This window comes from Equus przewalskii, chromosome 12 (genome assembly GCF_037783145.1).
Source record: "Equus przewalskii isolate Varuska chromosome 12, EquPr2, whole genome shotgun sequence".
In the NCBI taxonomy this organism is placed as follows: Eukaryota; Metazoa; Chordata; class Mammalia; order Perissodactyla; family Equidae; genus Equus; species Equus przewalskii.
Genome location: NC_091842.1, coordinates 21,054,883 through 21,082,369, shown reverse-complemented (window position 1 = coordinate 21,082,369; position 27,487 = coordinate 21,054,883). Strand labels below are relative to the sequence as shown.

General features: G+C 57.1%; 2 protein-coding genes across 26 annotated transcripts in view; one reads left to right on the top strand and one right to left on the bottom strand.

Annotated features, from left to right (window-relative positions):
* Window positions 1-14,343, top strand: part of KATNIP (katanin interacting protein) — a 202,606-nt gene extending 188,263 nt beyond the window's left edge. For 22 of the 24 annotated variants that reach the window (XM_070566501.1, XM_070566508.1, XM_070566502.1 and 19 more), the window contains 9 exons: window positions 659-824; window positions 4,005-4,162; window positions 5,727-5,791; window positions 6,986-7,096; window positions 8,829-8,968; window positions 10,877-10,978; window positions 11,519-11,679; window positions 11,787-11,875; window positions 12,494-14,343. In XM_070566501.1, the coding sequence (XP_070422602.1) occupies window positions 659-824; window positions 4,005-4,162; window positions 5,727-5,791; window positions 6,986-7,096; window positions 8,829-8,968; window positions 10,877-10,978; window positions 11,519-11,679; window positions 11,787-11,875; window positions 12,494-12,552 (1,051 nt within the window). In that variant the 3' untranslated portion in view covers window positions 12,553-14,343. Of the gene's footprint in view, window positions 1-658; window positions 825-4,004; window positions 4,163-5,726; window positions 5,792-6,985; window positions 7,097-8,828; window positions 9,595-10,876; window positions 10,979-11,518; window positions 11,680-11,786; window positions 11,876-12,493 lie in introns of all 24 variants that reach the window. The other 2 variants (XR_011524430.1, XR_011524429.1) reach the window with 1 other exon arrangement.
* Window positions 14,344-18,408: 4,065 nt separating this feature from the next.
* Window positions 18,409-27,487, bottom strand: part of GSG1L (GSG1 like) — a 211,959-nt gene continuing 202,880 nt past the window's right edge. Inside the window, exon 7 of one of the 2 annotated variants that reach the window (XM_070566511.1) lies at window positions 18,409-21,232. In XM_070566511.1, coding sequence (XP_070422612.1) covers window positions 21,135-21,232 — 98 coding nt within the window. In that variant the 3' untranslated portion in view covers window positions 18,409-21,134. The remainder of the gene's footprint in view (window positions 21,233-27,487) is intronic. The other variant, XM_070566512.1, reaches the window with a different exon arrangement.

The following is a 27,487-nucleotide window of genomic DNA, read 5'->3' as shown; positions in this document are numbered from 1 at the left end:
ACCATAGAGTCAATGCGGCATTTTACAGAAAGTTTGGACAATAGAGAAAAACAGTCACTCCCATCCCCTCTGACACAGTATGTTTTTCCTTTTGCATAATCTCTCCTGGTCCTTGTCCTCATCTGACAGCATTAACATCAGTGGCCCTGCTGTCCCGTAGCCTTTTCCTTGTCTCTGTGTTGTCCTCAGGATTGTCGTTTTCACAACTGTACACATTACCCAACCCTTTCCCTATTTTGAAACATTTTAGGTTATCTCTCTCTCCTTTTTTTTCCCTAATGTAAATAATGAATGTCTTTGTGCAGATGGCTTTCCCAACATGTTGAATACATTTTCCATAGGGGGGAAACATTCCAGAAATGGGATCACTGGGTTAAAGGATCCTGAAAAATGACACATTTCCCCTTTTTTTTAAACCTCGATGATTGCTTCACTGCACCTTTAACAGCATAGACCATTATTCTTTCCGTTCTCTTATTTTGTCCAATTTCACAGATGAGAGATGGCCCTCACTGCGGCTCTCACTGGCCTCACCTCCCTGAGCGCTCCTGCTCCAGCCGCTGGTGCAGGGTGATGCATGGGGGCACCCCCTACGCTGGAATTTCTCCTGAAGGCCTGGGCCGCCCCCGTCTCACCGCCCCTTCCCCGCTGTGTGCAGGTTAATCGATGGAGCCAACATCACGATGGAGGATGAGCATATGTGGCTGATCCCCTTCTCGCCGGGGCTGGACCACGTGGTCACGATCCACTTCAACAAAGCCGAGAGCATCGCGGGCCTGCGCTTCTGGAACTACAATAAATCTCCTGAGGACACCTATCGAGGGGTAAGGCGGGGAACAGCGGCTGCCCTCCGTCCGCTGTCAGGGAGAGGGCGCCTTGATGGATGGCTGGCGTGGCTGCCAGAGAGGGGCATAAATCCTCCAGAACTTTCCAAATGGAGCTGGGGGGTTACGGCCGGGGAGAGAGTGTGCTGCTCTTCCCTTCTGCAAACAGCAAATGCAGGCTGGAGCCCAGGGCAGACTCGGGAAACCACTGCACCTTGTTCATTCTGGGGGTTCCCAACTCACAGTGGTTCTTGCGGCCGTGCTCATTGAGCACTTTGGGGGCCCGGCCCTGGGCTGAGGGCTCCACACATTCGTCATTTTGTTGGACCTCGTCCCAGCCTCTGGGGGCAGCTCTTATCACCCCATCTCTCAGAGTATTAGAAGCTGAGGTTCAGAATGGGCTAGTCGCCTGTCCATAGCCACACAGCTAGAGCCCCTGTCCATGTCTGCTGGGCTTGGAGTCCACACCCTAATTTCCATGTTGTGTTCTTCTGTTGGGTGTGATAAGGCAGGGGCCTCTGCTGGAATGTGGAAAAGAGCATCACAGGTGCCCCTTGATGTGGCCTTTCCTGTCCGTGTGACTGTGAAACATCTGTCCCTTCCCACTACGTAGAGGGGTGATGGTAAGAGGGGTCAGGTAAGGTCACCTGAAGCGCAGCAGTGCAGTTAGGGCCCCGAGTCCCAGGGCCCTGCGTCTGAATCTCAGCTCTGACCCTAACCAGCTGTGTGACCTGGGCAGAGGGCTGCCTTCCCTGGGCCTCAGTTTCCTCATCTGTAAAATGAGGAGGAGGAGGAGACCTGCCTCAGGAGGGTCGTCTCACTCTCTGCCACACACGAGCTGACAAAGCCAGACTCGGCCTTGGGCCCTGTGACCCCCGTCTGGGCACCCCCATGGACATGCCAGAGTCTTTCTGCGGGGCCGTCAGAACCGTGGTGGGTACCACGGCGGAGTCGCAGGCCGCGCCCCCCAGGCGCTGTCCCTCTGGAGGACTGGCTTCTCTGAGTCTGGTTTAGAAATCCTCCCCAGGCCGCCCTGGTGTCTTTATAAGCCCTCTCAGGTTCAGCAGGTTTAAGAAGTCAGATATACTGGCCTTAAAAAAGCATTCTTCTGCCTCAGCTCATGCCTCTGGGCCTTTACGTCCCCTTGAGCCGGTTAGTCTTTCCACTGGAGCTTCCGCGACCCAACTTCACTGCCTGGATACGTTGGGCTCAGAGCCCCTGCCTCCCAGGTCTGGCCCCACCAGCCTCGGTGCCAGAGATGCTGGCCACCGTGGGATGAGGGACATGGGGAGAGGGGCTCCATCTGAGAGGGCGGATCCCAGGGCGCAGTGTGATGGAAACTGTGGCCCCTCTCCAGGAAGATGCATCGGATGCCTACTCTCCAAGGCCCTACTGGGCACCTGGGGCACCTGGCACGTGGTGAAAGCCAGGCCTTGCACTCCAGGAGGTGGGGCTTCAGATCCTCCAGTGTGTCCTTGGGCAAATTGTGTAGCTTCTTGGAACTCTAGTTTCCTTAGCTACAAGATGCGAGTGATAATAAAAGTCCCCTCCATGGGAATGAAGAGAGTCCTGGGGAAGTCAGGGATGCTTCCTGGAGGAGGTGGTGGCCTTGAAGAGGGACAGGGGCTTCCTGGGCCTGTGCTTTTGTCTGTTGCCAGCTTCCCTTCAGATGGCTTTTTCCACAGAGCAAACCCTGGCAGCGGCAGGCTTACATCCTGCGTGCCCCAAGTCCAGCGGAAGAGAGAACTCCTCTCGCAAGGCAAGCCGGCAGAAGCCCAGGGATTCTTCTAGCCAAGTTCCACGACCCTGAGCCAGTCACATGGCCAGTGGGTTACAATTGTCACTTTGGCCAGCCCTGGGTCACAGGTCCAGCCCTGGGGCAGGGGTAGGAATTAGCCCTAGGAGAAGCACAGTGGAGAGGTAGGGACAGGCTTTGGGTCCCCGTATCCAGCCATGCCTGAAGCCAGTCACCCTACACTTTTTAGGTTTATGTAGCCCGTGACTAACCAACTGGCTGACATGAGGGGAGGGGGGCTCCCTAAATGCTGAAGGAATGAAGGGCCCCAGAGCCGCATTACTTATCCATGAGACCCAGGACAGGGCCCCTTTCTTTCTGCGTGGAGGAGTCCCTCTCCTCTCCCAGAGGTGAAATCCCACCAGCTTGGTCAGCACTTGGGCCCGGGGGCTCACCATGAAGATGGGGTAAGGTGCCAAGGAGCCCTGATTCCAAAGTGTGTAGTCGGAGAGAGGGTGCTGGCTTGTCAGAGCCCCTCTCTGCCCCCCACTGCTGCCCAGGGGAAACAGCTGAGTGCTTCAGACCTGCCATCAAGGCTTTGAGATTTGCTGGTAGATCCTGGCCATCTGGCTGGTGAAATCTGGCCTACAACAGGGGGACGTGTTGGCCCAAATCCAGCCGATTCAGCACGCTCTTGGTAAGCATCTGCTGTGTGCCAGCCCTGAGGCCAATTCAGAGATGGTCCAGCTGGGGTCTCTGCCATCAAGGGAGACCCAGAAACCACTGAGGACACTGCGAGGGAGTCCATGCCCTAAAAGGACAGGCTAAGGGCTCTGAGAAGGAAGATCAGGAAGGGGCTCATTCTGTCCCAGGGGAAAGTGCTAGGCAAAGTGGTGACGTGTGAGCCAGGGTTTGAAGAAGCATCAGGACAGGCTAACACTTACCGAGTGTGTATTTTGTGCCAGGCGCTGTTCTGTTCTGGATACTTTATATAAGTTACCCCATCACTGAGCCCATTTAACAGATGAGGAAATTGAGGCATAGGGAGGTTAAGTAACTTGCACAACTACAAATGGTGGACTTCAGAGTCCATGCCCTTGACCACCATGTTGTACCACCTCAGGCTGCTGCAGCTGAGTGGACGGGAGAATGTCTGTGTGTGTCCACTGTGTGTGGCAGGGGCCTCACCTGCCTTGTCACCTGCTGTCTGCCTGGTGCCTAGCACAGCGCCTGGCACGGAGAGGGGATAATTCTGGAAAGTGGGCCCTGCCCAGGTGGTTCTGGTCTAGGAGAAAGGCCAGACCCAGCTATTTCTCAAGCCTGAGGGCTCTGAAGGCTCTCCGTCATAAATGCCAGCTGCCAGCAGCACCAGCCGTGTCAGCACGCACAGCTCTCCTCCCTGCTGGCTCCTTTTCCTCAGGCATATTTTTTCTTTTGTTTGCTAGGCCAAAATCGTCCACGTCTCCCTGGACGGCTTGTGCGTCTCCCCTCCCGAGGGCTTCCTCATCCGGAAGGGGCCGGGCAACTGCCACTTTGATTTTGCTCAAGAAATCCTCTTTGTGGACTACCTCCAGGCTCGACTGCCTCCCCAGCCGGCCCGGAGGTGAGGGGTGCGCCAGGAACATCCCCTCCCAGCCCCCGGGCGCCCGCTGTGCCCCGTGCTCTGAAGTGTACACGGAAAGGTTTTGAAATGATGATCAAACGCATCGCTTTTCAACTTGGCCGTTTTCAAGCTCAGCCAAGCCTCTCCAGAAGCCTGGGGAATGCGCCCACCTTGTCTGGGATGTTTGGGTTCTCACAGTCTGGAGTGCTGGAGATTTTAAATGCTTCATTGCACTTCCTGCTGAGAAAAGAGGCCCCGGCCTGCCTTGATTCCAGAAGTGCCCGCCAGCCGATTCCAGGAAAGGCCTTCCTTCCCTCGTTTCCGTGCTGCTGATTTAGAAAGAGTCCAGGAGATAAATAGAGCCTAACATTTCATGGATTCACTGGGATTTCTCGGCCCCATCTCAGCTGCATTAAGTTCCTAACAATTTGTAAATGCCACGTTAAGTTTACTCCTTTAAACCCCCTGATGTCCAAATGCCAGAGGCCGAGGTCTGGAAAGAACATGAGTTTCCCTCCACTGTAGCTGGGATCACTTCTTGGGCCAGTCGTGGGAACAGTCACTTAATTATAACATTGCCCTTGAAGTCGAAGGGAACTAGGCCAGAGCTAGAGGGCAGCGGCTGGGGACCAAGGAGAGCAGCCCCACAGGGAGGAGCATGGAGGAGAGCTCTCCCTCCCAGTGCCTGCTCTGTGCCACATGCTTTGTATTTACCCTTCAGGGAATCCTTCCACCCACCCTTGGAAGGAGGGATTATTATGCCCATTTTACAGATGTGGGAACTGAGGCTCCAGCTAGTGAAGCCACTTGCTCAGGATCACAAGGCCAAAGCCCTCAGCGTGCTCCCCACCTTCCAGCCTTCTCTCCCTGCCCTCCTCCCATCCTGCCCTACACACCAGTCCCTGGCTGCCTTCTGGGTCAAACACCGACCACCCAGCCCCTTCCCACCTCAGGGCCTTTGCTCTGACTGCACCTGTGCTTGGAACACCCAGCTCTGACTCTTCCCGTGGCTGCCTCCTCCTCAGCTCAGACATCGCCCCCCGACCACCCCACTATGTAGCCTGACCCCACCCAACACTCCACCCCATCACCCCATCATGAGTCTTGCTCAGCTCTCAGCTCATGTGGACCTACCTTATTCATGAAGGGCAGAAGAGTGGGGTGCTTAACAGAGTGGACTCTGCAACTGCTCAGCCTCAGGTCACAGCTCAGTTCTGCCACCTTGGGCAAGTGGCTTCACGTCTCTGTGCTCCAGTTTCCTCACGCACAGCCTAGGGATGTGAGTACCCACCTGCCAGGGTTGATAGAGGCACAGAAGAATCCACATCCATGAGCCCGAGAACACCCTGTGCTAGCATTGGTGATGACTGAGCCCCTGCCCACAGAATGGGCACTCCCTGCCAGCAGAGGCCTCGGGGTGGGGGGGAGGGGGTCTGCCCCACTGTCTCCCAGGGAGCATGAAACTGCCACATGTCTTCAAAGTCTGGCGCCTGGGGAATCGCTGACCAGCGAGTCTGGGCTGTTGCGATTTTCTGCTTCCTGGTGCTGTCTTGTGTTTTCTCAGGCTCGACACAAAAAGCCTGGAGCGGGCGAGCATGGACTACGAGGCGCCGCTGATGCCGTGTGGCTGTATCCTTCTCCCACCCTGCCTGCACTCGCGGGCCCTCGTGGGCCAGGCTGGAATGCAGGGAGAGGGCAAAGCCCTTGACGTCTGGCCTCAGCTGCTGACCAGGGTTTCAGGGAGGCCCGAGCCGAGGTTGCTGGAGCACCACGCAGGGAACCAGAGGAGAGGACCGGAGGGTCCTCGGGCAACTGGGTGCTGCTGGGACAGGTCGGGGCAGCAACACAAGGTCTAGATCCCGCCCCCTGGTGGGCTGAGGGTGCAGGAGGGCCCAGAGAAGCTGGAACTGACCCAGGGACTAGTCTAGGGGCTCCCCTTGGAACTAGGCAGGGAGGGGCTGAGGACAGAAGGAATAATCACTCAAATTTACTGGACCCTTACCACGGCCTGGCACCGTCTGCAGTGGGTTGCCCGTGTTCACTCACCACAGCTCCGTGAGATGGGCACTGTTAGCACCCCCATTTCACAGCTGAGAAAACGGAGGCCCAGAGAGGCTAAGTAACCTGCCCACTGCCACATAGCTGGGAAGGAGCAGGGCCCAGTTAGTGAGCACAGGCAGCCTCCTCTCCCACCAGCCTGTTCTTCTGGAAGCACTGCCCCTGGCTCTGCCATCACCTGGGAGCCACCCTGCTGCTTCCCAGGTTTCCTGCCCTGCCTGCTCTGGGGAACGCTGGGGGCCAGTGGGACAGGGCTGAGGCAGGCTGGTGCCCGGGTTCGAGTGTGGGACTCAGTCAGCAATGGCAGGTCACCCTGCACGGCCATCCCGCCTGATGCTGTCAAGCTCGCGCATGCCCCTTGCACACTTGAAATGGGTGGAGGAGGGAACAGGTACTCTGTTCTTGTCATTTTGCAGCCAGGTAAACTGAGGCATGAGGCAATTTGAGGCCTAGTCAATTTCAGCACCATACAATGAGTTCGTGACACAAATGTTTCCCCTGCCAGCTCCCTCCCGACCCTCCCTTCCTACCCTCCTGTCCTGTCTCCTGGAGAAAGCTTTTGAATTCTTAAAGCACGCACAGAAATACCTGGTTACAGTGAAAGAAAGTCTGGTGCCACGTTTTCATAGGCTTCAGTCTCAGTGAGAGGAAAGCACCAGGTTTTTTCTCTCGTTCATCCATATAAACCAAAAGAAGATGTGTCCGCATGCTGTCTTTGTCGTTGTTTTACTTTGTTCTCTGTTTTCCCTTAATCACGTGTTGCAGTCATTTTCCAGTTTCAGCTCCTGACCAGCTGGGGTGACCCCTATTACATCGGTCTCACTGGCCTGGAGCTGTACGACGAGCACGGAGAGAAGATCCCCCTGTCGGAAAACAGTATCCTTTCTCAGCGGAGGGCTCCACTCCAGCCACAGGGGGCGCAGGAGGCTCAGGGAGGAGCAGGAGCCCTGAGCGTGGAGGGAAATGTCTGTGGGAACCAGACCCCCAGACTGCGGTGGGCAAAGCTGTGAGCAGCTCCCAGCCGCGCCTGCCAGGGCATCCGTAATGGGAATTCCACAAAAGCAAGAGTCCTGGGGTCCAGGGAATTGGGAGAGGCTACAGCTGCAGTCCTCTGCTAGAGAACCATGGGCACTTTGGAGTCCTAAAGGCTCTGACAAGGCCTGCAGGGAGCAAGCTGTGCACTGTGTTAACTCACCGTGTCCTGAATTTATTGACCACAGAACCCTTTGCTCATGGAATGCCCGCACCAGAATTTGCAAACTGTTAGCCCAGTGAGTTCTTAAATATTTTAAATTAGTTACTAATATTTTTCAAAAATCAGAAGGTTTCACACGAAAACCCCGATCTTCAGCTTCTTTTGAGAAATTGGCAATGCAAGGCCACAGTCAAGCAGAGTGATGATGGCTGGACCCGAGTATCCACTGGCCCTTTCCCCGAGCACACCCTTCTAGTTGATCTCGGTCCTCGCTCCTCATTGTTATCTACCACGCCCCCGAAACATGTTGGTAATATTTACTGAGGGCTCCCTCTGTGCCGGGGCTTGTCGCAGGGTACCTCACTTGCCCTCACTCCTGAAGGGAGTGCTGTTATCCCCACTTTGCAGATGAGGAACTGAGACACAGAGATGTTGGGTAACTTGCCCAAGGTCACACAGCCAGTGAGTAGTGGAGCTGGGAGTCTGGCTCCAGAGACCATGCTCTTGACCACTGAGCTGTCCTGCCTCTGTTATTAACCTGCCTGACCCTTCAGGGCTCTTGGTCTGTGATCCCCGACTCACCACACTTAGAGAGCTGTCGGAGCAGGTCAAACCCCAGAGCCTGCCTGGCATCGATTTGAGGTCCTTGGGTTCCTGTTGGACCCTTTCTGCCTTCCCCTGGTGACACCATCCTCCTCAGCCGGGATAAAGGATTCTCAGTGTTTTTGATTGTTCTTAGGGATTCCTGGGATGTATAAGGCCCCATTGGTTTTACGAGAGCACTCACATCCGGTGTCCTCTGAGGTCTTGTCAATTCTGGGACATACAGATGTTTATGCTCATTTCACAGATGAGGGAGCCGGCCCAGGGAGGCCCTGTGAACTGCCCAAGGTCTCGCAGGTTGGAATGGCAGAGCCAGGGCTGGAACCGGGCTCTCCGGATCCACACTAATGCCCATCAGTAGGGAGCTGGGTCAGGCTCCCCTGCTTCCAGCCTTGGTGCGGTCCTCATGTGCCAAAACAGCCCAGCCAGGACCCGGCCCCTTGCAAAAGAGACAAGTCTGTGCAGAGTGTGCCTGCCCTTCTCCAGAGCAGCAGCCACATTCTGGTTCCTGCCTCCAGCACTTCCAGGAAACGCCTCTTTTTCAGTCAGCTCTCTGCGTGGTTTCCTCCCTTTCCATGAAACTGGCCACGCCTCCACCCCCTGCCCCCCACCAACCTCCATGCTCTCATTTTCCCCAAAACTTAGTCTAATTCAGCTGTCACTTCTCTGGCAGCCCAGAGCAGCAGACGGCTGCTCTGCTGGCCCGCCAGCCCCAAGCATCTCCGTCAACATGATGGAGCTGGCGGCTGCGAGTGGCCCATGGTGCCGAGCACACTGCTTTGGGTTATGGCAGCTTAGAGGCCTCCTCAGATATCGCCGCCTTCCCCGACAGTGTGAACTCCCTGGAGGGTGTGTGTGGGGACATCCGGACCCCTGACAAGCTCATCGACCAAGTGAACGACACCAGTGACGGCAGGCACATGTGGCTGGCTCCCATCCTGCCGGGCCTGGTGGGTTCCAGAGGCTCCCAGCCCTGGGGTGGGCAGGGGGACTTTCTCTCCCTGGTCTCAGTGACACATCTTCCTTCCTGGCCAAGTTAACTTTGAATGAGCCAAAATTCCTGGGGGCTGTCAGGAAGGCTGTCTTTGCTAACACGTCTGACGGGGTCGGCTCTTCCAGGCCAGCAGTTCTTTCTCTTTGCTCGGGGGTGATTCTTATAGGGAGACACTTGGGAGACAAAGAGCCACATGGGACTCTGAAGCCAGGAGCCACAGCACAGCAGGCCTGGGGGACTCGGGCATCCATCGGTGCCTGTGGGCATCGCCCTCTGTTCTCCGGCCTCTGCTTCTCTCTGCAGCCCACTCTGCCCCCTTCCTCCCAGCCCCATCCTCTCCACAGTCACCTTTCTGCTCCTTCCTTACGTCACGGGCACTTGACTCCAACCCTGCCCTCTCTCTGGCCAAATCTGCCTGGTCAGCCCTTCTAGCCAACTGACTCAGTTTCCCAGATCTTGCACCCTGCAGTTGGTCCTGCTTGTCTTTTTGCTCCACAGCCTGATGGCAAGCCTGGGGCGTCCTGCACCCACCTGGGCCTGGTCAGTGTGGTAGAGAGGGAGGAGACAGGCCACATGGGACAGGTGTGTTTAGCAGCCACCAGCCTCAGACGCCTGGGGAGAGCTGTGCAGCAGGGTCTGGGGCATCCGAGTGACCACGGGCGTGTCCCCTTGTCCACTCCATGTGATTGGGCAGGAGGATGAGGGGGTCCGTTTTCCTCTGGAAACACAGGCAAGGGCATCGTCGGTGGTTCTGTGACGGAAGTTTCCCATGCCTCCCAAATTGCCCCCCCCATTGTGTGTCCATCAGCTTCCCTTGAGACGAGGCCCACCCCTTAGCCCCTCCCCACGACTGCACAGGGGAAACGCATAGATCTATCAGCACTTAGACCCGAGGCCGCAAACCCGTGGGCCCCTAGCCAGTCCAGCCGCTGCCATCTTGAGCTTGGCCAGCAAGCGTCCATCGTCTTTCACTCGAAGGCCTTTTTGTGGAGGGCAGTTTCTCCAGCTGTCACTCTCCCAGCGGAACTCAAACATTTGTATCTGCTTGTGCCCCGTGAGTTTGAGGACTGACATCTAGACCTTTATTATTTCCATGGTACAGTCAGAAGGCTGACCCCCTGCCAGCAGCACCCCGCCTCCCCGCAACTCCCCTCCCCTCCTTGGGGCACGGTGAGGCTGGCCACAGTCTGAGACCCAGGGCCTGGGCCTCAGCTAAGCCTGCAGCCTGTGGCCAACGCTGAATGCTTAGTGCTTGCTTCTGTCTTGGGAGGGGCCCCCTCATAGTTCATCTTGTTGGGCGAGGGGGAGCTGGCGGGGGCTGCTGCGTCCCACTTTACTAGCTCCTTCTGTCTGGCGGCCCCTGCTGCAGCAGAGGGTCACAGACGCCCGTGGAAGGTTACCCAGCAGCGCCTGGCTCCTGGGCTTCTCAGTCCTGGCCGAGGAAGGACAGACAGGGCTCAGGGCTGTGCTGGGGCCGGGCGCACTACTCCTCAACTCTGGAGCTGGGGCCTCTCCCTTTGGCCCGCGGAGCCCCAGACTGTTTCTGGCCTGACCTGGGGGAAAGGAAAGGATGCACCAAGTCTCCACGGGTATTTAAAGGAGGGCCACGCCAGGCTCTCCAAGAGCCAGCTCAGCAGTTTGTTGCAAACGCAGCCGCACATGACCTGACTCAAGATGGGCTTCCAGGAGCTGAAAGGCCGCGGGAGCGCCACGCTCCGTGGCCCTGAGCAGCCCTGGCCGGCCAACGTGGCAGGCGCTGCCTCAGGCGCCCACCGGGCTCGCCCCCTGCCCGCACCCGGCACCCCCGCCCAGCCTAGCACCTCTGTTTCCAAACATGCCTGTTTTAATTAGTTCTCTCTGACAGGTGAACCGGGTTTATGTGATTTTTGATCTGCCTACCACCGTGTCAATGATCAAACTGTGGAATTATGCGAAAACACCCCATCGAGGGGTGAAGGAGTTTGGCGTGAGTACTTATTAGCTGGGTTTTCTAAGATAATTATGCTCGTTGGTAATTAGGCCGCCAGCAATTATCATTTGTCGCAGTTTGATTTACTTCTCTCTGTTGCAACCTCAGACACAAATGCCTGGTCCTCAGACGCAGGGAAACTTGCCATCCAGCCATGAATTCCAAACCCCCCCGAGTGATTGGAATCATCACCCGAGAAAACAGAAAGGGGCTTTCCTTTCATCTTTTCTTGGCAAATCATACTGGTTTAGGGAGTTCATCATGCCAGGAGGCAACTCGGGGGTGAGGAGAGCAGGGACCGTGGGGGCCGGAGACCCAAGTTTGCCGCCCAGCTCTGCCCCATGGGCTGGAGGTACTTAAGCGCTTTGAGTCTCAGTGTCCTCATCTGCAGCCATAGGGCCAATGGCATCGCCTGTCCCCATGGTGGGAGGGTTGGAATCATAACGCGGCCCGGCTCCTAGTAGGCCAGGCTCCGAGCAGTCACATGAGGGGGACCTGCAGGCCACCTGGTGCAGCCCCTCCTCTGTGTCTGTCCAGCTGCTGGTGGATGACTTGCTCGTGTACAACGGGATCCTAGCCATGGTGGGCCACCTGGTCGGGGGCATCCTGCCCACGTGTGAGCCCACAGTGCCCTACCACACTATCCTCTTCACCGAGGACGCGGACATCTGTCACCAAGAGAAACACACCACCACCAGGTGCGCCTCAAGCCTGCTCACAGCCTCCCCTGCCAGCCCTAACAAGGAGGATGGCAGGGACACGGGCCTGCAGCCTGATCTAATCTTCCGTCTTCTCCTCCTCGCAGTCATCACGTGGAGGACCAGGATGTCCAGATGATGAATGAAAACCAAGTCGTTACCAACTCAAAAAGGAAGCAGAGTGTGGTGGACCCAGGTCAGTTTCCGCTCTGCCCAGAGCATGCCCTGCGGCCAGCCCCTTCTCTGTTCAGACCAAACTTCAGTCCCACTGCCCCCCTCGCCCCTGTCTGCCCTCAGCCCCCTCGTCTCCACCCTGGAGCCTGCCTGGGGGCTGAGGGGGCAGAACCCAGGGGCAACATGCCGCCTTCTTCCCGCAGGCACCACGGAGTGCAATGCGGCTGCCAGGAAGCCAGGCCTTGCAGGTGCAGAAGGAAAAGGCCATTAAGGGCAGAAGTGCTATATCAAAGGGGTTGCCCTGTGCTGTGGGAAACCAGTAGAGGATGTGCGAGGCGACGGCTTCCCAGAGGAGGTGGTCTTTGGGCTGGATCCTATAAGATGCACATAGCTGGCCAGTAGAGGAGACAGCATGGGCAGAGGTCTGGAGGAGTGGTGTGGCAGAGCCTGCCCCAGGTGGAGGGATGGGTCAGTGTGCCAGGAGTGCTGAGCTCAGAGGCTGCTGGGAGCTGCCGGCGGTGGCCAGGTCTCCAGGGGCCTTGGATGGCAACCCAGGCAGTTTGGATTCCACCTAGAGGCCTGGGGCAGCCCTCGGATTGAGGCTGGCTAATGTTGATCCCTCTGTGCTCTCCCTCGACAGCCTTACGCCCCAAAACCTGCATAAGTGAGAAGGAGACGGCAAGACGGTGGCGGTGCTGATGGGCTGAGGCAGGAGAGCTGGTCCTCTCATCCAGCAGGGGAACCTGTCACTGGCCCCCACTCAGTACCCGTGTCCCCCGCTGCATCCTCAGTGTCGGCCAGCTGGAACCCCAGGGGCTGGAAGAGAGCTGCGGCCAGGACGGGGGCCCACTGGGGAAAAGGGACTCGAGGGGTGGACGGCCCTGGAAATGGCAGCAGTTACAACAGGAGGAGGAAGGAGCTGCTGCTGCAGAGTGTGTGTGGCCTTCGCCTCCCCCACAGCGACCCCGGGGACACCTGGCTTGGTGCCTCTCCTGTAAGATCCAGCAGAGCGGGGCCCATGTCCACTCAGGCCTGTCGTGGGACGCCTGGGCTGGGCCTGACTGGGGCCAGGACAGTGAAGGGAACTGGGGAGGCCTCCTTTCCAGCCTTGTCAGGGCCCTGAGTATGGCTGAGCAGGACAGAGGGGACCAGGCCTCCAACACCGACATGCGTGGGATGTGCCAGGAGGCTCTGCCTTCAGAGGCCAAAGCTGAGGCGCCAACAACTCCCCCCACACACACACACCCCTGCCTCATTTGGGGGCTGGCACAGTGGCTGAGAGAGTGGGATTGTTCTGTGGACCCCGGAAACGTCTAGCCAGGACTGCTATAAGGCCCTCACTCATCCCGGGTCCCACCCAGGCCCAGTTGAGAAGGAGGGATGCCTTGGGGGATCTGGCCCTGCAGGGGCCTCTGTCCTCTTCTCAGGCCTGAGAAGGGGTTGGCTGATGGCATGGGTCCTGCTGAGGGAAGGAGGGGAGCTGTACCCCCGCCATCCAGATCTGGGCCCTCAGGATGGGGCCCAACAGGATGGGCAGGCGGGCAGCTCAGAGCCCACAGGGCAGTGGGGCCCCTCCAGATGCCCTCTGGATGCAGGGCAGGGGGGCCGAGGACCAGTGCCACAGACCACCCTCCAGCCTAGAGGCCACCTCCCTTGCCCTTGAGCTTTGTCTGGAGGGCGGGGCCGCTCTTTTATGATCTGATCCAGGCTTTTCTTGCTCGCTTCTTCCTTCCTGTTCACGCCTGTGCCCTTGGAGTCAGGCGATGGGGTTCTTGTTATCGGGACCCCGCCCCTCCGCCCTCTTCCAGCAGCTTCCCAGCGAGTTGGAAATGTGCCTCGCACCCCAGCTGAGTGAAGACCAGAGCGCATCTATTTCCATCAATGTAACAAGCTCGGATCAGGGACCTAATTGGTTTCCCAGTGGTGGGTAATTTCTCCTTCCCAATATTAATCCGTTGTTTTCCTGGCGCCCAGCCCGGCCCGCCGCGGTACTGTACTCGACGTACGTTCCTATGCAACCGAGAGCCCCAGCAAATACTTTACGAGCTTTGCAGCTTCAGCTCGAGCAGCTATGCAAATGCACTTTTCATTTGGAGCGCTGGGCCAACGTGAAGATAAGAACTGTTTCTCCCGGAGAAGATCCATCATTTCTGTAGCTTCCAAGCCCCCTGCTTCTCTGCCCACCTCCCACGTGTGGCGAGCGCCTCAGGGCTTTTGACTCCCAGGAGAGCTGACTCCTGGGGGAGCTGGGGGCTGATCAGACCAGCTCTTAGGGACCAAAACCGGTGCCACTGCTTCCGAGGGAGCCCCGCTCTCCCTTCCCACCCAGGCTCGGGCACAGGTCAGGTTTGTCAGGAGATTGTGCGAACACGGCTCCCAGAATCTCCATGGATGTTTGTCATTACTGTATGCACCGTGCAATTTAGGAGGGAAGAAAGGCCGTGTAGGCATTAACTCTAAAATAAATTCCTATTTTCTTCTCTTGCAAAATCAGTGAAAGATGTTATTAAGAATATAGTGTCATGCGCTAGATTTGGGGTGAGACAGAAGGAGCACGTGCTGCCTCCAAGAGCTGAGTCAGAGTCCACTGGAGGCTGGCCGAGTGACGTGGGAGAAGTCCCCTCTCTGCTTCCCTTTCCCCACTGGCACATGGCGCGATGGTCCCCGCACAGTGTGTAGCACAGACCATGGAAGCCCTTCCATACGTAGAGGTTATTCCAAGCCTGGCCCTGACTCATTAATCCACATGGCACCCTCAGGGGAAGGCACGACCCCCGTTCCTCATTTACAGAGAGGGGAACTGAGGCACAGCTTTGGAAGCCATTAGTCAGTATGCAACCCTGAGAGCTGCGGCGGGGTGAGCCCCTGGCTCTTCGGCCCAGGGCTTCCCCCAGCATGCGTGCATCCTGGACGCTCACACCCAGACGCCTGCTTCCTGCAGACACTGGGAGCTTCCTGCGTTTCCCCACCGCCCTGCTGCCTTCCAGGGTGAGCACTGGCGGCTCTTGGCGTCTGGATAAAGGAGCCCTTGAGTGAGAGGGGCTTCAGTTGAAGGGGATCTGAACGGCACACAGCTCAGCACCGGTGATGGCCCTGGCGCTGGGTCAGAGGCCCAGTTGGAAACCTCCCTCACTGTATGAGGAGAGTCCTTCTGTCCAGCCGCTGTGGAGGGAAAGTGGCAGGGCCTGCCCCTGCCCCCCTGAGTTCCTATGAATGCGGGGTGCCCTGCTCCGCCCAACCTCCCTGGGGTCGCCGGGGTCATCTCTGGGCTGCCTGGAGACACTCAAGCGCAGGCAGGCCCTTCAGCAGTCCATCTGTGGGGGGAAGCTGGGTGGGGCATCACAACTTCTTAGCCTCTTATTCAGGGGCCAGGCCAGTGACATCAGGGAGCAAAGCTGGCCTGCGAGGACCTAGTCAACAGGGCAGCACAGGCCCTTCACGGGGGAGCTGCAGCTCAGCACCGAGGGTCCAGCAATGCCAGACCTTCGAGATTTTCAAAAGAAGCCCCGGGGGCCGGCTCCGTGGCCGAGTGGTTAAGTTCGCGCGCTCTGCTGTGGCGGCCCGGGGTTCGGATCCTGGGCGTGGACATGGCACCGCTCGTTAGGCTACGTTGAGGCGGTGTCCCACATCCCACAACTAGAAGGACCTGCAACTAAGATATACAACTGTGTACGGGGGGGTTTGGGGAGATAAAGCAGAAATAAAAAGAAAAAAGATTGGCATCAGTTGTTAGCCCAGGTGCCAATCCTTAAAGAAAAAAAGATTGGCAACAGTTGTTAGCCCAGGTGCCAATCATTAAAAAAAAAAGACACCCCAAATCCAGGTGTTTTATTTTTAACATGAAATCCAACTTTTAAATATTGTCTCAATTCAGCAAACAAATACCGAGTGAGCCAACTCAAGCCCGTGCAGGCGGGCTCCAGCTGGTTACGAGTCTGCGGAGCCGAACCCCCACCCGGGCTCCCACCCCTCAGCATGACACCAGCTCCCTGCCCCCTGCGAGGCTGCATCCCCATCCCCTGGCTTCACGCATGTCCCAGGGCTGCTTCCTCCTGGCCCCCTTTGCCTCTCCTGGGAGGAAAGAGGTGGGAGGGGACCCTTCCTGGACCCTTGGCCCCCACCCCGCAGCCCCCATGGGCAGAAAGGCAGGGGTCAGCTGGGTGACCTTTGCCTGCTGGAGGTGGCAGCCCCCACTCTCCATGGGGGGAAACAGAGGCCTTCCTGTCCCTTCCCATCCTGCTTCCCATTCCTCGCATCCCACCCCACCCCATAGGCACCGGGGTGTAAATTAGCCCGAAGCTGCAGCTGTCAGGCGCCCAGGGGCTTGTGGGCACCCAGACCTGGGTTACTGGGAATGCATCTCGGCTACAGCAACAAGAGGCTTAAGGAAGAGCAGGCGCAGGCTCCCGGAGGAATCTCCCTCTCCGGCCTCTGTCCCCGTGGGGACCTGCCCTCCTCTCCTGCAGTGGGAGGGCCCTGCTTCTGTTTGTTCAAGGTTGTTGGTTTGTTTGGCTCCAGACAGTTCCAGCACTGGCATTCTGACCTCAGAAGGACCCAGACGGTCCCTCCCCAGGCCTCACCTCCCACCCCACCTGGAGCCAGGACGATCCCGTTCTGAGGCTCCAGGCCCCACCCGGCCTGAGGGACACTGAAGGTCACAATCTGGTAGCTCAGCCTACTCAAGTTTGGCTGGGTGTGCTGGTCTGGACAATTCCCTCCTTCTCCGGAAAAACTGGAAGATGGGGCTACTCTGGTCGCACGTTACTCGATGGCTCTGGAGCCTGGGCAGGCGCTCGCCAGATCTCCAGTCCCCACAGCCCCTCTGTCTCACACTTGCATTACAGTCCCAGTCCCACAGGCATCTGAGTTTGCACCCCTGAGACGGAGGCGGGTAATGGATGTGGAGGAACGGGGGATGGGGTGACAGTATTGTGGGGCCCAGCAGGAAGCCCAAACTCCTTGTTGTAACTCACAAGGCCCCACACACTCTGACCCCCATTGACTGCTCAGCAGCAGACTTTGTGCCCTCACCCTGAGCTCCAAGCACTCTGTCCCGTCATGGGGCTGTACACAACCACACAGTGTTCCTCTCAACCCCAGGCCCTTTGCACATGCTGTGACTTCTGCCTGTGGCCTCCCTCCTCATCCTTCAGTCCCTGCTGCAGTGGCCCTCATCCCTCCAGGGTGATTCAGGTTTTGCCTTGGTTCACCTACATAGCCCTTCTCACAGTCTGAAGCGATACTTTTATTGTTGGAATTATTTGAGCAATCTCCCTGGAATACACACCGCTAGGGGGGAAGACGGTGTCTCTGATCCACTGTGGCAGTTCCAGGGTGCAGCTCAGAGCCAGGTGCACAGAAGCCCCCAGTCAATCGTTCTTGGGTGAGTGCGGCCCAGCGCAGGTCCGCCGTGGTCTCAGGATCTAAATCAACCCCGCAGCCCCCGGGCCATCCTCTGTCCTCACTTCCTTCCAAACAAGGGGTCGGCCCCCTGGCGGCCACAGCTCTTCCTGGGCTTGAGCCTCCCCCGCTCGCCCTGTCCTCAGGCCTGGCTGCGCGGACAAACGCCATGAATCAGGGGGACGTTTCCATTACCAGAGAGACGAGGCTGCAGCGGGAGGCTGGCTCTGTGGGCAGTGGGGCCGACGCTCCTCACAGCCCCCAGCCCGAGAGAGGAGTCGGCCCAGCGACTCCCTGAGGCCTGGGCCGGCCCGTCAGCCCCTGGGGGCTCTGCACCTGGGGAGGGCGAGACGTGGCCGAACAAGACGGCGAGCCCCGCGTCAGGGCGCCGAGCAGGCACGGACACGGGCGCAGGGCTGGCGAGGCCCAGGGCCAGCACGTGCATCGTGAGTGTGTGCAGAGCCAGCGACAGCCCACCGTGCAGCTCAGTGCCGAGCGCACACGCTTAGCACGCGTGCACACGCAGAGCGCTAACTCGGCTGTACACGGTCCAGGTTGGCGGGCGCACATGGGCATGGGGACACAGGGCGGCCAGGGGCGGGGGCCCAGGGCAGAGCGAGGCTGCGGGAACTCCTCTGGGCTGGGGTCCGGCCAACCTGCCCGGTGAAGATTGAAAGGCCGCACCCACAGCCAACACCCATCCCCGCAGGGGTCAGAACAGGCTGCTCAGTGCAGGGGAGCTGGGAGCCGGGAGAGGAGTCTGCAGGCGCAGGAGGAGGGGCCTGTGCAGCCCCATCTAGGCCTCTCTGTGCTCGCCCAGGCACCCCCACCTTCCCAGCAGGCAGTCCTTCCTGCTCCCAGACCGGGGCAGACAGTGGCATTTGCTCCCTGCATGCAGACGACCCTCCCAGGAGTTCTCAGTAGTGACCAATCTGGATCACTCAACCTGCCTGCCTGTAAGTGCTTCCTTTTATCTGACCAGCAGCCTTCTTGCTGCAGGTTCCGTGAGATTGAAAGACAGCTAGCTTTCAGCCCCTGCCCAGGAGGTGCCCAAGAGGAGACAGGAGGCCTCCTACCTCCTTCCTTTCCCTCCCTGGCCTGTGCAGCAGGTGAGAATGGCCCTTGCTTGAGCCGTCCAAGTACCATAATCACATACCATTTGTACGATTATTTATTTAATATTTTTATTTAAGCCAACTCTTTCTTTCTACTTAAATGCCTACTTTGGTTTCATCCTAAGCAATAATGTCCATGAAATCACGGCACTCATGTGCCCGTTTACATTTTTTTCCTAATACACATTTACATGAACGCAACAATTAAAATAGATTAAAATTTTGCCTGTGTGTCAACTAAAATCATCTCCAAGACCTCTGTGGTCTGCTTGCCAACTTCAGGAGAACGCGGGTGAGAACAGAGATGCCTGGCGCCCTGGCTGGATTCCTGTCAGACACCCTGCCTGACCCCATATCTGTGGGGGTTTCTTCCCGCCCAGAGGCCAAAGCCCAGACTCCTTGTCCTGACATTCAAGGCCTTTGTAACTGGGCCCCAGTCTCTCTCCCGACCCATCCCCCGCCCCACACAATATTTACTGAATGAATGGAAAATGGATTAATGAATCGCTCACTTGATGGATCAATGCGTGAATGAATGAATGAGCACGCACCTCCACTGGCGTGTCCCCCAGGCACCTGAGACTCGAGACATGGGAACCACCCCCACCCAAGCCCACAACCTGAGAATCATGGCTGATTTCCCCTCCCCGACATCCATCCACCCTGAGCCTGCTGACTTTCTCTCCTGACGAGCTCCTGCGACGGCTCCCACTGTCCCACCCCAGGGCCCCTGGGCTGGACCAAACCACCCTCTTCTCCCCCTTCGAGTGTGGGAAAGATGAGGAAGGGAGCCGCGCTGCCCACTCTGGTCTCTGCCCACCACTGCAGTGACCTTCCTAGAAGGCACAACTGGGGGCCCCGTCGGCCACGGCCCCAGGATAAAGTCCAGGCTTGCTGAGTAGGCTTCGAGCCCCTCTGCCCTGGCTCCCCGCCCTCCGCAGCCTGGTTTCCCACCACCCCCCGCCCTCCCTTCTCTCCAACCTGCCATCTAGACTACTTCAAAGTCCCTATAATGTCCCCAAATTTCTTCCCCTCTACACTCTTGCCTGCCTGACATCTAGACAACCTTCATGTCTTGGCTTAAATGTCATTTTCCCAAAGGAGCCTTCCCTGACCGCCATTACCCACACGAGGCGGTGCTGCTTTTGGGCTCCCGCAGCCCCTGACTTCCCCTCATGGACGAACAGCAAACACTAACCAGCACGGACTATGTGCCAGGCTCTGTTCTAAGTGTTTCGCATACATTACTCATTTAACCCTCAGACGAGCTGTAAGAGGTAGGTAGAATGATTATCCCCACGAGCCCATGGGGACGAGGCACAGAGAGGTCAGGCAACTAGCCGAAGGTGTCAAGTGGAGGAGCTGGAATCTGAACCCAGGCTGCCTGGCCCAGGACCGGGCACCACAGCACTTCCCACAGTCTACCACACACTGCACTATATATGTACACACACGCACTGTAATCGTCTGTCCAGTTATCTGTGCTGCCCATCTGTGAGCTCTGCGAGGACAGACACCTTCTCTGGATGGTTCAGTCTCCTATCTCAAGTACCTACCACAGTGCTTGGCACATAGTAGGGGCACAATGAATTATATCATTGGAGAAATGAAGACACAGATATGTGGTTGATCATGAGGATGGGTGATGCATGATAGGAGGATGGATGGAGGGAGGGAGGGAGGAAGGGAGGGGATGGATGGATGGATGATGGAGCACAGATGGATTTATGGAAGAGTGAAGAACATTCTCTACTTGGGGGAAAGGTCTAGAAATCCTCTGGGAAGGGATGAGGCCTCTTGGAGTCAGGAGTCCTGGTTCAAACCCCAACTCTGCCATCTGCTAGCTCTGTGATCTTGGACAAGTTACTTCACCGCTGTGACCCTAAGTTCCCTCGTCTGTATAATAGGGATCTGAGCTCTAGGATTTGATGTAAAGGTGGCTCTAGACCCAGGGTAGGGGTCCCCGGGGTAGTCAGGGTGGCTTAGGGCCTGGTTTTGAGGGCTTGTCTCATGCCCACTTCACATGTCCCGCCTGCCTGGCCCCTGCCCTGTCCCCTCTCTGGAACCCAACCTGGCCACCTGGCTCCATTTTGATCCCCCCCCCTCCAGGCCCAGCCTCGGCTCTAGGTTCCCTCCCTCCCATATCTCCATGTCTGGCCCTGACCCCAGCACACTCAGGGCTGTCTCACCTTCCGGCTCCTTGGGGGCTAGATGGAGTGGTACCATGAGGGGGCAGCCACAGCCCAGAGAGCAACTGGCCTCCAAGCACAGCAAGAAAACAGGTTCCACAAGCATTTATTGAGCCCCTGCTCTGTGCCTGCTGAGTGACCCCCTGCGGTGCCAGCACCACTGCCCTTCCTTCCAGAAGCGCCACCACTGCCTGCCCCTGCAGGCCTCTGCACCGATGGGCCCCTCCTGAACCTCCTGGCTGGCTCGTGGGTCCCCAGGCTTTCAGTGGCCAATGTCCATATCTTTCCTGGTGTCCCAGCTGCACCCTGCAGGGCTCTGCATGTGATGGTGGCAAGAGTTAGGAGTGGCTGTCCCAAACTCGCTTTCTGCAGCCCTGTGCATTCCCTCCGGCCGCCCCGGCCCCATTTGCAGGGCCGGGGGACCCAGGCAGCACTGGGCAGGCCTGGTGTCTCCCACGCAGGCTGGCTGAGTTCACAGCACACGGGCCAGCTTTCCAGAGGTACCAGACCGCGGTCTTGTGTCAGGGGGCTGGTGCCTAATGATGGCCTGAGGTCTGGAGGCCAGGCTGGGTCTCGGTTACACCCAGTGCCCCAGGACCCAGCACTGGCGGTTCAGCTCTGGCATCTCCTGTGCAGAGCTCCGGGTCCAGGAATCTCCCATGTGTGGCTGGTGTCCTGCCAAGAGACAAGGTGGTCAGCGCTGAGAGCTGCCTTCCTCCACCCCCACCCCATCTGCCCACCAACCTGTCAGCTTGCCATCCACCCACCTGCACATCCACTCCCCCCGACCCTGCTACTTGCCAGGCCTTCCACCTACCCTCTAACACTCCTACCCACGCATCTATCAACCCGCAGTGCCACTCTCCAGCTCACCATCCACCCACCTGTACACACAGCTCTCCACCCCGTCCCATGCCCTCACCATCCACCCATCACCCACCAGTCTACCAACACATCTCTAAGCTGGTCATGCCTTTGCCAGTATCTGCTGTCATCCACCTACCAACCCACCCATTTACCCGCCACCCCACTCACACACTCTTTCTACCCACAACCCACCCACAGCTCTAAAACCCATTCATACACCTCCACCAGTCCACGCACCTATCATTGCGCCACCCATTCTTCTACCTTCCCCATTAACACACCCACCAGTCCAGTCCTACATACACATCACCTATAACCCAAAACATCCACATATCCATCCACCCAGCCACCATCCAACTCACCCGCCGCAGCTACTTTCCAACCTGCTGGCACATCCACCATCTCTAACCCCCATGTGCCCCCCACCAAACCCTCCATCCTCCTTTCCCCTGACTACCCACCCAGCAATCCCCACTGCACCCACTGATCCTGCACAGCCACTGCCCACACACTCACCCCCCACATCAGGCCATGCACCTGCCCTGTCAGCCTTCCCTGAGCTCTGCTGTGTGCCTCCACGGGCTCAGTGCACGGTGGGAGGGCTGGAAGGACCAGTGTGAACAGCTCCCAGCCTCGGTCCTTACTTGACCCCGGGACAGTGGGCAAGTGCATGGGTGTGGCCAAAGCTGTGAGCAGCTCTGTGGGCCAGGGCAGTGGGCAGAGACCCTGCCCCCTCCCCACCACTGCCCCCTGCTCTTGACAGTCCGGCCAAGCGGAAGGGCTAGGAGGCTCGTCCTGATCCAGCATCCTCAGTCTTGTGTTTTCCTTGATTCTCGGAAGCTTACTCCCTGCCTTAGAGCAAATGCTTCCTTAACATCTTTCTAACACACCAGAACCCTCTCCGTCTCCACCCAGTGCCCTGCCTAAAATCCTTGTACCTACAGTCACTCGAACCTTCCAGGCCCAGCTCAAGCCTCCCCTCCTGCAGGAAGCCGCCCCACAGCCTCCCCCGGCCCTTGAGGGTCTCCTCATCTTGGAGGACCCACACTGAGTGGCACTGCCCAGCTTTGCCCCCCTTAGACCATGAACCCAGGAGAGCGATGGCTCGACCCATGGAGAATGCTCCGTGGTGGGTCGACAGAGGTGGAGCCAGAGAGAGGAAAACAGAGGGAGGAGAGCCGGGGTGGAGGGCAGGCTGGAGGGCCAGGAAGAAAACTGACAAGCCCCACTCGATTTTAGTCCCGCAAGCCTGTGAGGTAGCTGCCACCCATTTTACAGATGGGGGGACTGAGACTCAGCAAGGATAAGTGGCTGCCTCAGGATCCACAGCTATGGTGGAGCTGCATTAAGTCAGTTTCTTCCTGATGCCAACTTCTGCAGTACAGGAAATTTGTTCCATGTTGCTTTGTTTTCCTACTCGGAGCTCTAATGGATGCTCAGACATTTTTGTCATTCTTTAGGGTCAGACACCTGTTTATAGCAAGCCCCCTCAGTGGGAATTCCTGCTGAAGTCACGCTCCCGCTTGCACACCTCCGCGGACAGGCCGTTCATTACTCTTCCTTCACACCCAGAGTGGCTCCGACTGTGGGGAGATTCTTCCTGATAACAAAGCTAGAAGGCAGCAGGCGAAGCACAGACGCTCATGCCAACAGCGGGGGGGGGACATATTTTTTGTTTTGCTTTGGCTTTTTTTCTGTTTTTAATACTCTTTAATGTTGGTGCTTTGCTAATTTTACTATATTTTAAAAAGTAAAAAGTAGGCAACATTTGGCAAACATTCTGGAATCGTTTGGCCTCAGGAGAAACATTTGTTTTGGCCCCAGTCACTGAAACAGTGGTGTTCTCTGGAAGTGCTTGCTGCCAAGATAGAGGTGTTTGAATTCCTTCTTGATCTAGAATAAATATTTGGTGCACAGGAAGCTTTGATTGTTTTTCTAAATGAGTATTTAGAAGTGATTGTAGCTGCTCTTGCTGTTGCCAACAGGCGGAACCTTGGCGAGTTCATTGGAACGGAGAGAAAATGATCACGTATTTTTAAGGAGAAAGGAAGGCCATGGCCTCTGTCCTTCCTTGAGTTAAAACCAGCTCCTTGTCCCCTGGGTGAGGAGGTCAAGGCACCGAGGACCGGGGCCCTCCTCCCCTCTCCAGCCTCCCCGGAGGGGCTTGGGGCCCAAAGCCATTTCCAGTGAGGAGGAAGGCTCTGTCCCCCCAGGCTGGGGGAGCACCCCCAGCCCCCCAGACTCCCAGCTCACTTCCCCGCACCCAGTGCCTTTACTTTTAGACCAGTCACCAGCAAGAAAAAAGAAAAAAGCCATCTGCCGTAGGTTGGGGAATCCCACCTCAGAAAGTCCACTGCCCAAGCAAAGAACATCAGCGGGTGAAGTGGCCAGGAGCAGACATTCCTCAGCTCTGCCCAACTGTTGCCATGGACTGTGAGAGTGGATCTTCCAAAAAGTTCACAGAAACTGAAAATCAGGATTTCGAAATAAAATCTCCTTGTTCTTAAATGATGACAACTAAGGCTTTTAAAACCTTTTAAATCACCTTCAGGCCAAGAAGCATCTCTCAGGCTGGACTCAGCCCACAGGAAGCCAGTTCTGATCTCTGACTGTTTCCAGGCCTCTGTTTCATGGCTCTGTTCTGTGGCTTTGCACATTCTGGTCCTTTGGCCAGCTGCCCTTCCCTGCTGTTCTCTGGCTGTTGCGTCTCCCACTCCTCTTTTAAATGCTGCCCGCTCTGGGAGGCACTCTGTGACCTCACAGGCGGAGGCCTCGCTCCCTCCTCTGTGCCCATCCTCTCCCCCTGCGCTGGCTGAGACGACAGCGTTGTGTGGTTGGGGTCTCCCCACCTAACCTCAGGACTCCATGCAGCAGGGCCTGGATCTGCTTCATCCCGGGCCCTCAGCCCCCAGCACCTGGCTGCGCACAGAGCAAGTCCTGAGCTGACTTTTTATGACAAGTTTTATAACAAACGAAGAAACCATGCAGGAGGAAGGAGTGACTCCTAAGTTGGAGGGACGAGCTCTGCCTCCCTTCCTCATCTGAGATTCTGTACGTTACAAGAGGCTCTTTGCTCAGCCTCTCCTCCTTTGGGCACAGGCTCAGAGGGAGAAAAACTGTACTTGGAGTCTGACAGTCAAAGGTTCAAGTCCACACTCTACTGCTGACAAGCTGTGTGAACTTTTTTTAAGCTGTGTGGCTTCTGACAAGTAACTTCACCTCAGAGCCTACAAATGGACGTGAGTCACAAAGGAGTCAGCAGGCCCAGCAGGACCCCTGCTAGAAGTCCTTCATTACCCCACCTCATAGAGATGTGAAAATAACAAAATGCCAGTACTGGGGGTGGGGGGTTCCACCACCTCTCTTCACAGATGGGGAAGCCCAAGTCCGCTGGCGGAAAGAGATTTATCCAAGGTCCCACTCAGAGAGTTGGTAGCAAGCACTGTGTTTAAATTCCCTGGGAACCTCCCGGGCTTAGCAGAGTATTCAGCCCATAGGAGCTTCTCAGAAGATGTGATTTCTCTTCTCTTTTTATTCCAAATAGCAAAACATGAACAAATTTAACATCCAGTCTCTTCCAGTCCTCACTTTCCAATCCTTCTCTAGGAAATCACGGTCTTAAACCCTCTCCAAGGCACCAAGGTCCCGGGGAATCAGCTCTTAGCTCTGCTGAACTGAGTGAAATGACACCCACTGTTCCAAAATGGACTCACTGGGTTGGAAGGGCCCTTCAAGACCAAGAATGCCAATGCCACCACATGTGTGCAGGTGGGGGAACCGGAGCCCTGACAGGGGAAGTGACTTGCCCAAGGTGCTCTGAAGCTGGTAGAGGAATTAGTGAGGGTGGGCAGGCCCCGGGGGTGGGCAGGTGGCTGGTATGGCTGCTTCTGACCCCACAGAAGCCCAGCCCTGCACGGGAAGAGCCAGACCCCTTTACAAGGCAGTATCGTCAGGCTACTCGCCCTCCCTCTGTCCGAGGTGCTGAAGGCCTCTCTCTAGAGCCTCCTTTCTGGCTGCCTAACCTTGAACTCTCACCTCTAGAAAGAGATGGGATGTGGGGAGTCCCAGAGAAACGAATCAAAGTTGGCACTGCACTGTCTGGCTTTGGAGACCCTTTAGCTAGAGACATCGTCATCCCTCTTCTGCTGCCTAAAATGCCACAACCTCAGTGAGGGCACCCCAACTGCCTTTCTAAGCTGACCCTCCTCTGTAAGTCTGCACCGTAAGGGGCTTCATCTTATTTGGTAACAGCTCTTTACTTGTTTCCTCCAAGTTTCCCCTACTAGGGCTGTATGTGACACCAGGACACAGACTAGCTCTGCTTTTAATAATCGCTTTGTCCCCAGTACCTAGCACAATTCCAGGTACAGTGTCGAGAGTAGATCTGTTGAATGGATAAACAATGGAGGATTCAGGAAGAAGAGCAGGTGTGTGTGGGATGTGTGGGATCCACGTGGCGGGGAAGGTTGGGTCTCTGATCTGTCTTGGGGGCAGACTGTCCGAGAGATCGAATGGCGGCCCCACCCTTCTCTTCACTGGAGTCCATCTTCTAGAACCTCTTGTTTCTGGGCCATAACAGTCTCTCCATCTCTTCTCCACACTTGGGATCAGGCTGAATCCACCTAACCTGCTACCTGCCCCCAGACTACTGATTCCTTCCCTCTCTTACGAAACATTTGTTGAGCACCTACTGCGTGTCAGCCTCCATGCTGGATGCTAGGTCTACAGACAAGAGCGAGATGCAGAGGCCCTCTGGGTGCTCACAGTCTGAGAGGACAGACACACATAGGAGAGACGATAAGAGCGAACATGCCAACAGCTCTTGCTGTCGCCACTCGCTGTGCCTCACGTCCACTGGCTCACTGGATCCTCAGAAATACGAGTTAGGTGCCATTACTATGCCCGTCTTACAGATGAGGAAACTGAGGCCCAGAGCAGTTGTCATCTGTCCAAGGTCTCACTGCTGGGGTTTGAACCCAGGCAGCCTCACTCCAAAGGCTGGCTCATAACCACCGTAAAATTCTGCCTCAAAGACACGCGTGCCAAGACAGGAAAATGCAGAGCTGAACATGACTGCCTCGGCCGCGGAATGGGGGTGGTGGGCTGCCATCCCCAGAGACTGAGCTAGACTTCGAAAGCACCGTGAAGCTCGCAATTCCACTGGTGGGGTTCGTTTCTTGCCAAATGGAGGAAGGGAGCAGATGACGTCAGGCAGAAGGAGCAGGGTGTGGAGTAGCTTGTTGGCAGGTAGATGAGGTTTGCGGGAGGTGTGAAAAGCCCGGCAGTGTGGGCGGGAGGGGGAGCAAGAAGGTCTGTGTGGCTGCAGAGCAGGACACACGGGGCCAGCCGGGGGAGGAGCAGAGGCTCATGGTCGCAAACGGCGCCGCGCACCAGGTGTAAGAAGCCCACGGGTCCCTGGGGTTTCTGCCTTGTCACCAGACTCGCCTGATGACCCTGCCCCAAACCGAGCGACTGGGATCTCCAGGGAAAGTCGGATTTTAACAGCTGCCCCCAAGTGTTTCTTAGGATCAGGCGTGATGGGAGGAGCAGTGCTTTGGGCAAAAACGGGCGGAGAAGAAGGGCACAGCTTTAGCTTGGTGCCACACAGCCCTGTGACCCAGGACCAATGACCTTGCTTCTCAGAACCCAAACCTCGTCACCTGGGAACTGGAAACACTCCTCCAGGTAACCACCCACCGCGTGAGGACTCAGTGAGCTCAATCATTCCCAGCACGTGCTGACGGCCGGCCAGCGCTAGGCACCGGGGTCGCCACGTGAATGCAGTGACAAGGTCCCTGTCCCCAGGACATTTCCATTCTGGTAGGGAGAGAGTTAGCGAAGAAGGATTCCAAGAGTGAAGAGTGACTGACAGAACATCTGTGAGAATGTGCGACGGGCTGGCGCAGTGGCCCCACCAGGGATCCTCGCAGGAGGCTCTGGAGCTGCAGGTGGGGCAGGGGAGACAAGATCAGCTTTGTGACTCAGGAGGATGGACTGGAGGGCTCCTGGGCCTAGAAGCAGTAGTTTCCACCCAGAAGCTGCTGAACAGCCCAGCAAGTGACA